General features: G+C 42.9%; 1 protein-coding gene across 1 annotated transcript in view; it reads left to right on the top strand.

The window, feature by feature from the left end:
- The window catches only part of BAIAP3 (BAI1 associated protein 3), a 152,007-nt gene that overhangs the window by 79,886 nt on the left and 58,329 nt on the right, over positions 1-13,792 (top strand). The window contains exons 8-10 of the mRNA XM_072120408.1: positions 8,812-9,025; positions 10,875-10,919; positions 11,039-11,116. Coding sequence (XP_071976509.1) covers positions 8,812-9,025; positions 10,875-10,919; positions 11,039-11,116 — 337 coding nt within the window. The remainder of the gene's footprint in view (positions 1-8,811; positions 9,026-10,874; positions 10,920-11,038; positions 11,117-13,792) is intronic.

Below are 13,792 nucleotides of genomic sequence, written 5' to 3' on the forward strand. Positions count from 1 at the left end.
CAACACTTTACGTTCCTGGTCCATATTGTCTCCTTGCTGTCTATCTGTCTATACTGTCTATATGTATTGACCCAAGAAACCAAAAAAACCAAGGCAAAGTCAGGTCAAAAGCTGCCATCAAAGGTGTTTTGAAATGGTTCGACACTGAATGACTTATTTCTCTTGACATACATGATTTGTTTTTGCCCCACTATGATTTGTTTTTGCCCCCAAATCACCTCCCTAATAATAATTGGACATATCTATATATATCGACAAAACATTAGTTTACGTTGAGCAAAAACTAAGCAGCTGACCATAATTCCTACCAATGATAATTTTTTATTGATCTCAAAGTTGATGTCAATGTAGTCACTTTCTTGCACGGTTTCATTATCTTGGAATAACTGGGATCCATACATTGTAATACTTGTTCATGCTAATATGTTTTTTAAACTGTATAAATGTATTGACCCAAACATTGCTCCAAACTCTTAAAAGCTAAGCCCTAGCATGGTCCAGGGCCAATCCTATCTTCTTTTCTGTTGATTGTAAACCATTGATTTGTTAGTCGTGTATAATAACAGGTCTTATCTTATGGAGAGAGTCTTCCTCTGGTTTGTATACTCTATATCGTCTTATGAAAACTAAGCCTGGTCTATAGTGGCAGCGGTGCTGTCTGTTTGGGTCAGCATTGACCAGCAGAGCTTCTTTCTCTTGGCATACATGTTTCGAGGAATTAAGATTATATCCTATTTTATATTCATAATCAGTATTAACTACATTTAATATCTAAAAAACAGTGTTGAAAAACTCTGGAGAAGCTGGAGACCTTTTAAGGAAATCTACCATTTGTTTTTATGAATTGTGAACCAAACATACCTTGAGAATGCTGTAGCGACACTGATGCAGAAACATATCTTGTTTAATCCCTGAATCAGAATGGCTGCCCTACATAAACACATTACTTCCACATACACAGGAGCTGCCTTACCTGTCCAGACAGGACTAATCAACCTGAGCTGGATGACTGATACACAGCAGCTGGGTGATGGTTCAGCGATTGATTACTTCTGCCTGTCAGGGACAACACAGTGATTTCATATTCTCGGCTTATGCTGGGCAGAACAAGGCTGGAGCAGTGCATAATTAGGGTAAGAGGAGAAGCACTGGGGCAGCCACAGGAGCGACAGAACCTAATTATCATAATTTTATAATAGTTTTTTCAGCAAAAGCACTCAGATATGTTTCTGCATCAGTGCAGCTACAGCATTCTCAAGGTATGTTTGGTTCATAATGCATGAAAGCAAATGGTAGATTTCCTTTAAAGGGCACCTACCACCACAAATCTACCTATAAAGGTAGATTGGGTGGTAGGTGGATCATTGGGACGTGAGGATAGCCCTTTTAAGGGCTAATCCTCACGTCCCTGCACTTTTTTGAGAACTTTAATTTGATATTTATTCAAATTTACTTATGTGGCTACCGGGGCGTGGAGTAGCCGCTTATGAGATTACACGAGGCGGCTACTCCACGCCCCGGTAGCCACTTTACCCCTCCCCGGTAAAGTGGCTACCGGGGCGTGGAGTAGCCGCCTCATGTAATCTCATAAGCGGCTACTCCACGCCCCGGTAGCCACATAAGTAAATTTGAATAAATATCAAATTAAAGTTCTCAAAAAAGTGCAGGGACGTGAGGATTAGCCCTTAAAAGGGCTATCCTCACGTCCCAATGATCCACCTACCACCCAATCTACCTTTATAGGTAGATTTGTGGTGGTAGGTTCCCTTTAAATGCCTAGATGGAGACTTTAGTTTCATATCTGGTATCAGTAACCAGGAGCCCATAAGTTGTATCTACCCCCAAATGAAGATAATACAATTATAAAATACATTTTAGTTGATGGAACCTGGTACCTTTTTTGCATTTGGGGTTTAACAGCTTCAAGTTGCACCTCCGCAGTATGTAGCCTCTTATCTATTCCAGGGGTATCCTGTATATTGTCATAAATCATCACGATAATGGATGTTTAGTAAACGGTTCACAGAAGGATATCATTTCCCAGGGTAACGCACGCTGTGCACACTATGCAGCGAAAGAAAATTTTTCCTGTATTTACCACTTTTGATTTTGCATCATTATTTTGCTTACTTATGTAGAGCGCAACAGGGAATGTGACAGAATGTATTGGCTGCTTCTAAATCACAGGAAGATAATGGATCTTTCCAAAATCCTGACACACAGCACACTGTGTGCAGGGACCTGTGCACAATATGTGTTGCTATAATTGGGTGGGAATACAGTCAGCGTTCTGTCTGTCCATGTTGTGGTTTTATTTTGCAAACATTTCCCAAACTGTTCGGTTTGATGATACGGTAATTAAATTCTGTGAAACATTTATTTTGTTGTCATGCCTTGTAATAGAAGGTATTTTGCCATGTGGATTCCTTTGACAATTTTGACAGATTTAGATTGGGTTGCACCATTTTCGAGGTCCTGGAGGCAACTCCTTTGAGGTTGCACATTCATGACAGAAGGAGGGCTGTATAACTGGCACGTGTAATGTACTTCCCTGCGCCAGTGAACCACCATGCTGCCCAATGAAAAGTCCGCCCCTATGGTATACCCACAAGTGCAAAGCTGACCTCCTTCTCTAGATAGAAGTAGAAGCTTATACAATACATTCGCCATAGGATATTGGACCCCAGAGATATTGGGGCACATTTACAAAGGATCCGAAAGACGCATTTTTGTCGGGTTTCGTGATTTTTTTCCGTTTTGCACTGAATTGCCCCAGGTTTTTGGCGCACACGAGCGGATTGTATCACATTGGCGCCGAGTTGCATGCGACACAAATCGGGGGGCGTAGACGTCAATCAACCCAACTGATTCAGACAAACCGCGGAATTTAAAAAGCAAATTGTGTCACAAGATCAGCACTCACATACACCGGGAAGAAGAATGTGAACTCCGGCGGACCTGAGCGGGGAAGCGACACATGCAAGAAATTGGACGCACAATCTTAGTGAATCGAGGAAGACCCGAATCCTCGTCGGACAACGCACGACGGGGAGGATCTCAACGGGATGGGTAAGTAAATGTGCCCCATTATCTTTGCTACATTAATCCCCAAATAATTTTGCATTCTCCGACACAATATGATTTTCGCCCCCCAAAAATTAGGGTGTCTCTAAAATGAAGGAAAACCCATGGAGCTGTCATGGGCAAACCAGGCATAGCAAACCAAGAACATTAAAAATACATTTTTGTTGAGGTTTTTGACATGGTAGCAGGGTGGCACCAGCACTGTGCATACCTGGGCAAATGCCGGGACCCAGAGCTGCTGAGGGGCTCACATAAGGCTGTACATTAGGAAACCAGTGGGGGTGAGGAGGGCTGTATTTAATGAATCCATAGAGGGTCTATATAAAATAACAATGAGGGGCCACGAGAGGGCTGTTTGGAATGATAAACTAGGGAATATTTTGGGAAACAGGAGACTGTTTTATAGTTTCTGAATTTTTTTTATGTGACCTCACTCCATGGAAGCCGACTGAGGGTCTGTCACCAAGGGGCCTTCTGAAACCTGGAGCCGACCCTGCATGGTAGTGTATAAAAACATTTGCCAATATGCACATTATCAAACCACAAAGCAGTATGGAGTAGCAACCAGAGGCGTAGATTATAACCACTTGTCCCCTAGAGCAAAGTCTGTACCTGACCTCCAAATATAATCTATGTTTATATTATTGGTCTCTTTGTGTAGGGAATAAAACACTCTCAGGGCCCCCTTAAGGGTTGTGGAACTGGATACAACTACACCCCCTGCAGTTATACCCCTAGCAGTGACCCTCTCCCAATGTCCTCACGGAGTCATGTATATTGTGTCTGTAATAGTATATGTCATAATAAATGTAACATTACTATTCTATACCATGTCGTACACTACTTCACATTACAGTATTTCTTTATAAGCTTCATTGTATCTTTAGAAGTCTCTTCTTCTCATACATTTGCTGTTGCTATTTGTGTATTCGTGCTTATTCTGACTACTTATTCTTGTATCTTCCGTTCTGTATTTTGGCAACTCTCTACATGTAACCAGTGCTGGAAGTTATTATATTTTTCTCTATTTTCTGGTTCTATTCTGGGTGACAGAAATCATCCCCTTGGAGCGAGCAGCTTTTTGTACAGCAGATGTGCATCTTTCTGGCCCTGCGAGTGATATAGCAATGGCCTGGCCGTGTGCTAGTATTGGGGACGGCAGCTGTAGGCACATGTCAGGATCCATTCATCTATATAGAAGGAAGTGTCACTGTTGACTACGGGTCACGAATAACAGTATAAAGCAATCAGGCTGGTGGCGCCCGACTCGTGTGATCCCGAAATGTGGATCATTGGTCATTTGCTGCACATGTGCTTCATCTTAGCAACTGAATACATGAAGAAGAAAGCTAAAATCAGAGCAAGTCCTCGGGGTCTCTTTATCAAGACATCCCACTCTCAATGAAAGAAGAATCTGGTGCAGATCCAAGGCTTTTTTTCTTCCATGTTTAATTATAAATCTGCCTCCGCGTCCAGAACTACAAGCAGCTGACACGTTCTGATAACTTTGCCCCTCGGAGATTCCTAGACACTTATAATCCATAGGAGATATTAGTCTGTGTCTGAAAACGTTTCATGTTTTTGATTTTTGAGATGTTAGAAACAAGTGTTTCTCTATTCTTTATTGGAGTAGACGTGCAGGAAGGTCAATGGAGTATGGAAGACGCTGAATGCGATAAGAAATGGCCTGATAAACCATTGAAGGTTTACTATACTCCTAAGGGAGCTGTCAACTAGCTGTTCCCTTGACCTCCTATACATATACATGTACGGGCCAGCCGTGTGTACATGTCATCAACCTCTGCCGTTAGTTTAATCTTTTGCAAAGGCAAAGAATTGGGTCAGCCGAGGCCTCCATGTCTTATGTTGCCCCACCGGTCACTGGCTTCCTGCTGCTAACATAGAACTAGTGATGCTTCCAGGGCTTGCATGTCCTCAACACAGTCAACACTCATTATGTAAGTCTCCTTCCCATGGATACATAGGGGCAGATTTACTTACCCGGTCCTGTCGCGATCCTGCGGTGCGTTCTCCGACAAGGATTCGGGTCTGCCGCGATTCACTAAGGTCGTGCGTCCAATATCCTTCATATGTCGCTTCCCCGCTGAGATCCGCTTGAGTTCACCTTCTTCTTCCCGGAGCATGTGAGTGCTTGATCTTGCGACACAATTGTCCGGGTTGTCCGGCGGCACGCCCCCTGATTTCTGTTGCATGCAAGCCAGTGCCAATGCGCCACAATTCGATTGCGTGCGCCAAAAACCCGGGGCAATTCGGCGCAAAAAGGAAATATTTGGGAAACCCAACAGAATCGCGGTCCGCGGACCCTTAGTAAATGGGCCCCATTCTGTCCTGCAAAGACATTTAAAGGGGTTTTCCCACAAAGGCAAGTTAGGTTCTATCCCATGGATAGGACCTAACTTGCTGATCAATGGGGGTCTCAGTGCTGAGACCCCCGCAGATCGTGAAAATTAGTGGTCCAACCGACCCCTTGCCGCTCCCCCGACTAATGTAGCAGACGGCCACGCATGACCGTTCTGTTCCATCGATCTCTATGCAGCTGATGGAGATTGGTGCGCGCGCCAAGTTTGACCTCTGCTTGTGTTAAAGGGAACCTGTCATCAGGAGCCCTTTTTCTGGCTCCCCCATAGAGAATAGTGTGCACATCACCAAAGTGTTTTTATAATAAAACTGTCTTTTTCCAATAAAAAGAAAAGGTAGATAAAAGTTTGCCTTCCTCTCTGCCGAGCAGCGTCCCATGGTAGTGGCCAGTGAGGAGCGGCTCCTCCGCACCCTAAGGAAACTGCTCCGTCATGCGTCTATTTCAAATAGGAGGGAGATGGGTATTTATTAATCTGACAAAGACGTATAACGGAGCCGTTTCACATGGGTTGAGGATAAACCGCCTCGCACTGGCCACTCTCATGGAACACTCTCATCTACAGAGAGAAAGGTAAACTTCCATCAAATTTTTCTTTTTATCGGAAAAAGACAGTTTTCTTATAAAAACACTTTGGCCATGTGCTCATCATTCTTTATGGGGGCATGGGGAAGCCAGAAGGAGGACTCCTGATGACAGGTTCCCTTTAACCACCTCTCCTGGTTTCTGCCACATAACCATATTGACTTTGTTGCCTCCCTTGACCACGCCTCGACCTGTTGTTTCTGTATGTCTCTAGACAAGTTTCTTTATACATGTCCTGACCAAAGAGCGGCTACTCCAAAAGGTAGCAACCTTACGTGAGAGTCACAGGGTGAATACGAGGAGAAACACTTAGGAAAAACCCAATGTCAATTGCATTCAGTGAAATGCAATCCCCTGCATTACCAATTCCAACATGTCCCTTTCTTTGTTCCCATTATACCTAGCTCAGGCAGCTGTATACACCTTATACTGTAGAATTGGCTAGTCTGCCCAAAATCATCATACCCAACATTCATTGAGTGCCCAAGTATCACTATTAAGTGCTCATAGGACTTGGCTCTTAGGATGCAAGGATTCTATCACGCTATACTATACAAATTCTGGCAGCCTTACAAAGATGGCATTCCTCCATCACGCAAAATATGTTTTAGATGTGAAAAGAGGAAAACTGTTTCAGAAAGTGCTTAGACCTTCGTGTGAATGCGATGTGAGAGGAGCCGAGACGGAGACACGAGCGGAGTTCAGGCTGCGAGAATTCCCACTGTGAATTTTGGAAACAGACACAGGCTCGATGCCCTTTGTTTGAACCGAAGGGGTTTTTGCATCTTTGGTTTCTATCCTTGCCATGTTTTTTTGTTTGGGGCTGCAGGTTGTAGCTGTTCTGTTATATTCATGGAATATTTTGGCTATTTGTGGATTTTATTGCCATTCATACAAGCGGTGGGTAGTAGGTAATACTAATGACCCTCCCTTTATCATATCCTCTGTATATTTCCTTCTGAGGTAAGAAAAGGATCCCAGCCGGAATAAAAATAAAACCTCACCCAGAGGAAAAAAACATGGATGCATTTTGGTATGATTGGATTTATACATCATTGAGTTCAGTGGGGACTAGATGGGTGGAGAGATGCAATATTTTATCTGTCACCATTTTTGCTCAGCTTCTATGATTTGCAGAGCTCAAAGACATACGGTATGGGAGAGAACAGTGTGAATGCAGCCTTAGGCTTTTTGCTATTCACGGTATCACAAATCTGTACAACCTCTAAACTGATGTAATTGTAACCACTAGGGTACATGCCATGTCTTTAGAGGGTACTTGCTATGTCCTACTGTTATGCTCATAGCCTTCTAGGTTCTTCTTTTGGCTTCTACTTTATTGCCATTTATTTGAGTTTGGGGACAATGAGATGTACCCATGCTCTCCCTGCCTTTAAGCACCCCATCTGCTGTATCAGAACATATCAGAACCAGCTCTGCTGAATGGAGGTGGGAGAGAACCAGACTTCAGTGCTGAGATCGCTGCCTCTGTGACTTTATATAACAAATTTACATCTCATTTCAACATTGATTTTCTGGATAATTCTACCAGGCAAATTTCTACTGACAGGTTCCCTTTAATTCTGAATAGATAGGTTTTAAGTGAAATAAGATCTCTACCCCTATGTTGCAAAAACTGCCCCCACCCATGGACATAGAGCACCCCTAGAGTAGCAGCTAAGAGATGGCCAGCAATACATTAGTATAATGAGAATCCCAAAAGCTTCCATAGAACAATGGGGCACATTTACTTACCTGGTCCCTGCGCGATCCCCGATCCGGACTGCCCAACAAGGATGAAGTCCGGCGCGATTAACCAAGATCGTGCGCCCGATATCCTGCATGTGTCACTTCCCCGCTCAGGTCCACCGGAGTTCACCTTGTTCTTTCCGGTGCGTGTAAGTGTGTGTCTTGCGACACAATTTGAATTTCAAATCCGGGGCTCAGTCCGAATCGCGCCGCACTTCATTCTCGTCAAACAGTCCGGATCAGGGATTGCGACAGAACCAAGTAAGTAAATGTTCCCCAATGCACCAGGCAGAGAGGAAGTCTTCATCATGCCTTCTTCATGACGAACGGTGGCTGGAACAAAACCCATGACACAAACTGGGCCTTAGCATGCAGGGAGCAACAAACAAGAAAACTAGATGGGTATCAAAGCAGAGACCAGGATTGTACCTTAATTATTACCATATTAATGGCCGCCATTTTGTTTTAGAGGCCGTTCACCTCCCATAAACATCTACATAATGTAAAGTTTGGGTGCAATGCAAAGTGCTTTGAGAAGGATTGGGGGTTACGGCTATGTCTACCTAATAACTACAGTCGTTCTTTTGGGGTTGTCAGGTAATAGGGCCCCAGCAACCCGACGAATGACGCACGCCTAGGACTAAGCTGGCATTGCCTAAAGGCTATGATCTCATCGGCGTGTGGAGGGTTAATCAAATACTATGCAAAGAATGGTGATAAATGTAGTACTTGTATACTACAGAGGAGAATGAGGGTCTGCCAGTAAATGCATGTTAATGGATGCCATTAAACGGCATTCCCCCATATTAGCGGCTCTGAGGCGCATTAAGCGGGCGCGTGAGGAACGCCAGTCACATGTTGGGTTTGCATTTTCAAACGGAAATGTTCTGAATGTTTTTATTTTTTTTTTCTTCTCGTTTTAGAGGTCAACAATTCTGTGAAATTATAATTCTCATTAAATGCAAAACTCAGTCATGTTCAAGGCTCGGTTACATGCCTCTTTATAATTGGAATAGGTTTCAGCGACCCGTATTGCATGCTGGGAATTATGATTGTGCAAAGCTCAAAAGAAACCGAGGAAAAGAAAGAGAGGAAATTTAGCTTCAGAAAGAAGAAAGACAAAATGGAGAAACGCTCCAGTATAAGGGAAGTGCTGCCTGCAAAGTATATCCAGGTCACCGAGGTCAAGAACAATACCTTGAATCCAATTTGGAATGAAAACTTCCTTTTGTAAGTGGCGTGACATCGGGCGCCCAAAATATCTGCAAGTTCTTGTTAACTTACACAGAGTCTTATCCTAAAATAATTTCCCCAATATTTGGGACCTATGGCAAATGCTGGATATATCTAAAAGGCACAGAACTGCAGAGAACATTAATGAATTCCAGATATATGAAATATATATGTATTACTTACATTAATATGATAGAGATGAATAGAACAAATAGATATTAGATATGGATAGATAGATATGGGATAGATAGATAGATAGATAGATATTAGATATGGATAGAAGAATAGATAGATGAATAGATAGATATTAGATATGGATAGATAGATAGATAGATATTAGATATGGATAGATGAATGGATGGATATATATTCTATATGGATAGATTGATAGATAATATGATAGATAGATATTAGATATAGATAGATAGATAGATAGATAGATGAATGGATGGATAGATAGATATTCAATATGGATAGATTGATAGATACATAGATAGATATTAGATATGGATAGATGGATAGATATTGGGGGTCATTTACTAAGGGCCCGATTCGCATTTTCCCGACGTGTTACCCGAATATTTCCGATTTGCGCCGATTGTACCTGAATTGCCCCGGGATTTTGGCGCACGTGATCGGATTGTGGCACATCGGCACCGGCATGCGCGCAACGGAAATCGGGGGGTGTGGCCGAACGAAAACCCGACGTATTCGGAAAAACCGCAGCATTTAAAAACCGAAAATGTGTCGCTTGGGAAGCGCTTACCTTCACCTGGTCCAGCTCGGTGTATTCTGGCGCGTTCAGATGATTTTCAGCGCAGCAGCGCCACCTGGTGGACGGCGGAGGAACTACCTTCATAAATCCCGTCCGGACCCGAATCCTGTGCAGAGAACGTGCCGCTGGATCGCGAATGGGCCGGGTAAGTAAATCTGCCCCATTGGATATATATATATAGATTAATATATGGATGGATATTAGATATGGATTGATAGATATTCGATATAGATAGATTGATTGATAGATGGATGGATATTAGATATGGATAGATGAATGGATGGATAGATGGATAGATATTAGATATGGATATATAGATAGATAGTTGAACTGAAGAAAAGCAGCACTCCAGAAAAATTCCAATAGTGTGGTTCTTTTTATTCCAGATTAATAGATATGAAATAAATAGGCAGGGGTGCAACAGCCATGGGGCGAGTTGAGCCTATTGCCTCAGACAGCACCACCAGCAGAAAGATGGGGGTGCAGCATCAGGGATGCAATCACCTGCTATAAAGCACGGCCTGACACCTAAAAATAGTGTCTCTTAACACCCGATGTGAGACACTGCATGGGGAACCCACTTTCTAAAAAATAACCTGATATATTACTTCTAGAGGGGGTGGAAGAGGTGGCCATTCTATAGCTCTCATCAAGCAGCAGAGAGTTTAGACTCTTCACTGTAAATAGATATATGTTGAGAGAGAGCTATATATATATATAGATATTAGATGGATGAATAGTTACAAGGTAAGATATGAGATAGATTATCCGTAGATAGATATATATATAGATGCATAGATATGAGACAGATGGATGGATAGGTGAATGTCTAGATAGATATTAGGTAGATGCATAGATATGAGACCTATAGATCTGGATGATTCCAAGTCTATTGAAATCCCACCCCTTTGACTAACACCTGGACACGCCCCTGAGGTATAAGTTAGTAAAGTAGATATAAGTATATGCATTTCTAAATGGATATTACAATAGGAAAGCAAATACAATAATTTTTTAAATAAAGTTTATTTTATCCCTTTGTTTTTACTAAGTTTCACTTTTTTTCCACAGTGAAATTGAAGATATTTTCAGTGACGTGCTACACATGGATATTTGGTATGATTACCCACAGTGTAAAATGACATTAAGACTTTTAACCTCAAATTTATTTTTCACTCCCCTTTAGATCACAGTAATTCTGATGTGAAAAGTAAAACCATGTTATGTCGTTCCAGGGATCATGACGATGATGTGTCTGTCGCAGAGGCTTGCAAGAAGCTGAATGAGGTCAGTGGATTTAAAGGAATGGGCAGGTAAGTGACCAATACATAGAGGTAGTTAGTCAATTTTATATTTATAAAAAAATTACATGACAATGAAAACTACTAAAACAATAATTGTATAATTGTTAATTAGCTGAAAGACTGACCTCCCCCCCCCCCCATATTCTGTATTTTGGCTGTTGAAGATATTTGTCATCTTTACCTTTCTGTCTTAAGTTATAGAATAACTAAACTGGCTATATACTGGGGGGCAAGCAGGGGATTGCTGGCTATATACTGGGGGCAGGGTACTGCTGGCTATATACTGGGGGCAGGGGACTGCTGGCTATATACTGGGGGCAGGGGACTGCTGGCTATTTACTGGGGGCAGGGGACTGCTGGCTATATACTGGGAGCATGGGCTGGCAGGCTACATACTGGGGGTAGGCGCTTGCTGGCTATATACTGGGAGCATGGGCTGGCAGGCTATATTCTGGGGGCAGGGGACTGCTGGCTTCATACTGGGGGCAGGGGACTGCTGGCTATATACTGGGAGCATGGGCTGGCAGGCTATATACTGTGGGCACTCGCTTGCTGGCTATATACTGGGAGCATGGGCTGGCAGGCTATATACTGGGGGCAGGGGACTGCTGGCTATATACTGGGAGCATGGGCTGGCAGGCTATATACTGTGGGCACTCGCTTGCTGGCTATATACTGGGAGCATGGGCTGGCAGGCTATATACTGGGGGCAGGGGACTGCTGGCTATGTACTGGGGGGCAGGCAAAGAGCTGGCAGGCTATATACTAGGAGCATGGGCTGGCAGGCTGTATACTGGTGTCATGGGTTGGCTATATACAGGAACAGGCAAGGAGCTGGCAGTCTATATCCTGGGGGCATGGCCTTGCATGCTATATGCTGAGGGCATGGGGTAGCAGGCCATATACTGGGGGGACAGGAGCTGCTGGCTATATACTGGAGGGTAGGGGTCTGGCAGGCTATATAGTGGGGGCATGGGCTGGCAGGCTATATATTGGGGGACATGGGCTGTTGGATATATAGTAGGGGCTGGGGCTGGCAATATACTAGGGGTTGGCTGGCTGTATACTGGGAGAGACTATGACCAATGTAATTCCCACCTTAAGCTTATACATGAGTCAATAGAATTTCCCTGTTTTTGTGGTAAAATTAGGTGCCTCAGATTATATTCTGGTCGGCTTATACTCAAGTATACACAGTATATATAAATATATATGTATATATAGTGAAATAAAATGTTGCTCAGCTTTTCTCTTTTTTTTTCAACTAGAATTATCTGAAAAACTTAATGTATTTGGTCAACTTTCAGGCTGTGTAGGTTATGCACAGTCTGTACGGATACGGCTTTGATACACATAAACCAGGTTTATGTTCCAATTAGCAGACACATGAAATCCTGCCTTTTAATAAATGTCCCCACAGTCTTTTTAATGCTGTAGATTTTACAGAATATGTCAGCAGGATGTTCAGCAGAGCTACAGCAATTAGTGAGAAGGCAATTAAAGTAAATATTACAGTCTAGCCATAACCTCGTCATTTTCCAGCCTGTTCTGATCTAGACCCGCGCACGACTTGCCATTTTACCTTCTACAGGTCGAGACTTGAAAAAATATGCAGCTTTAAGATTAGGTAAAATTATCAACATGGAGTTGGAAGTTTCTTCTGATTCAGAAAACCCAAATTTTAGATGATTTATTCCAAATCTAATTCCACCAGCAGCGACTGTGAGGAATCCGGAAGGAGAAGGTCCAAATATCTCAACCCCTGCAGAGAAAATCAGAAGAAATCAATATGGCATATTATCTAATTTAGACATAAGTATAACTAAAATAAAGTATAAAAATGCATCAAATTACCACAGTGGCTCACAATGAACCCTAATAAATGTGGTGTGAGACCCGTTTGTCACCAGAGATGAGTGGCCCGATTCCTGGGTTTGGGTTCCGCCATGCCACCCGGACATATAGCCAGATTGGCAGCCAAACAGCCAATCTGGTAAATTGACGCACCTAGCTATTAGTCATAGATATGATTGTCCAGAGGGACGCCCCTAGCCAATCATAGCCAAATTGAAAGCTGGGTGTTACGGTATGTCCCCACAGAATACAACAAGCCCATTCATGAATTTCCTACCAAATACTTCCCACAATGTTCCCACCTGCTAAAAAAATAACACGGTCAATTTAGAGTTTAGTTACAGAGATGAGCACGAAGTTCGTGTTCCGGTGCGTCCCACACAACCAGGACATATCGCAGCCAATCTGGAAAATTGATGCCCCTACCTACTAGCATGGTCGGGATTGGGCAGGGTGGACACACCTGACCAATCACAATCAGGGTTAGTAAAAAGGGTGTCAATTTGCTAGATTGGCTGCACAGCCACCAAACCGCCAATATGTCTGGGTCACGCCCGAACTCTGGACTAAAACGTACTCATTTTTAGTGACTGACTAGTCTATATATTGTATTTTCCACCGAGCACTATTAAAGGAAATCTAACATCAAAATCAGGAATGATAAACCAGGGACACTTACTAATAGATCCAGGCACAGAGACCTTGGTAATCTTCTTATTTTTCTTATCTATATCCTTCTCCCTTCTAAAATCAATGTTTAAAATGAGGCAGAAGGGCTCAGGGGGTGTTTCTAGAGCCCATCAGCTTCATATGCTATTGGAGGAGAATTTC

The sequence above is a fragment of the Engystomops pustulosus genome, chromosome 8, assembly GCF_040894005.1.
Source record: "Engystomops pustulosus chromosome 8, aEngPut4.maternal, whole genome shotgun sequence".
Taxonomy (NCBI): domain Eukaryota; kingdom Metazoa; phylum Chordata; class Amphibia; order Anura; family Leptodactylidae; genus Engystomops; species Engystomops pustulosus.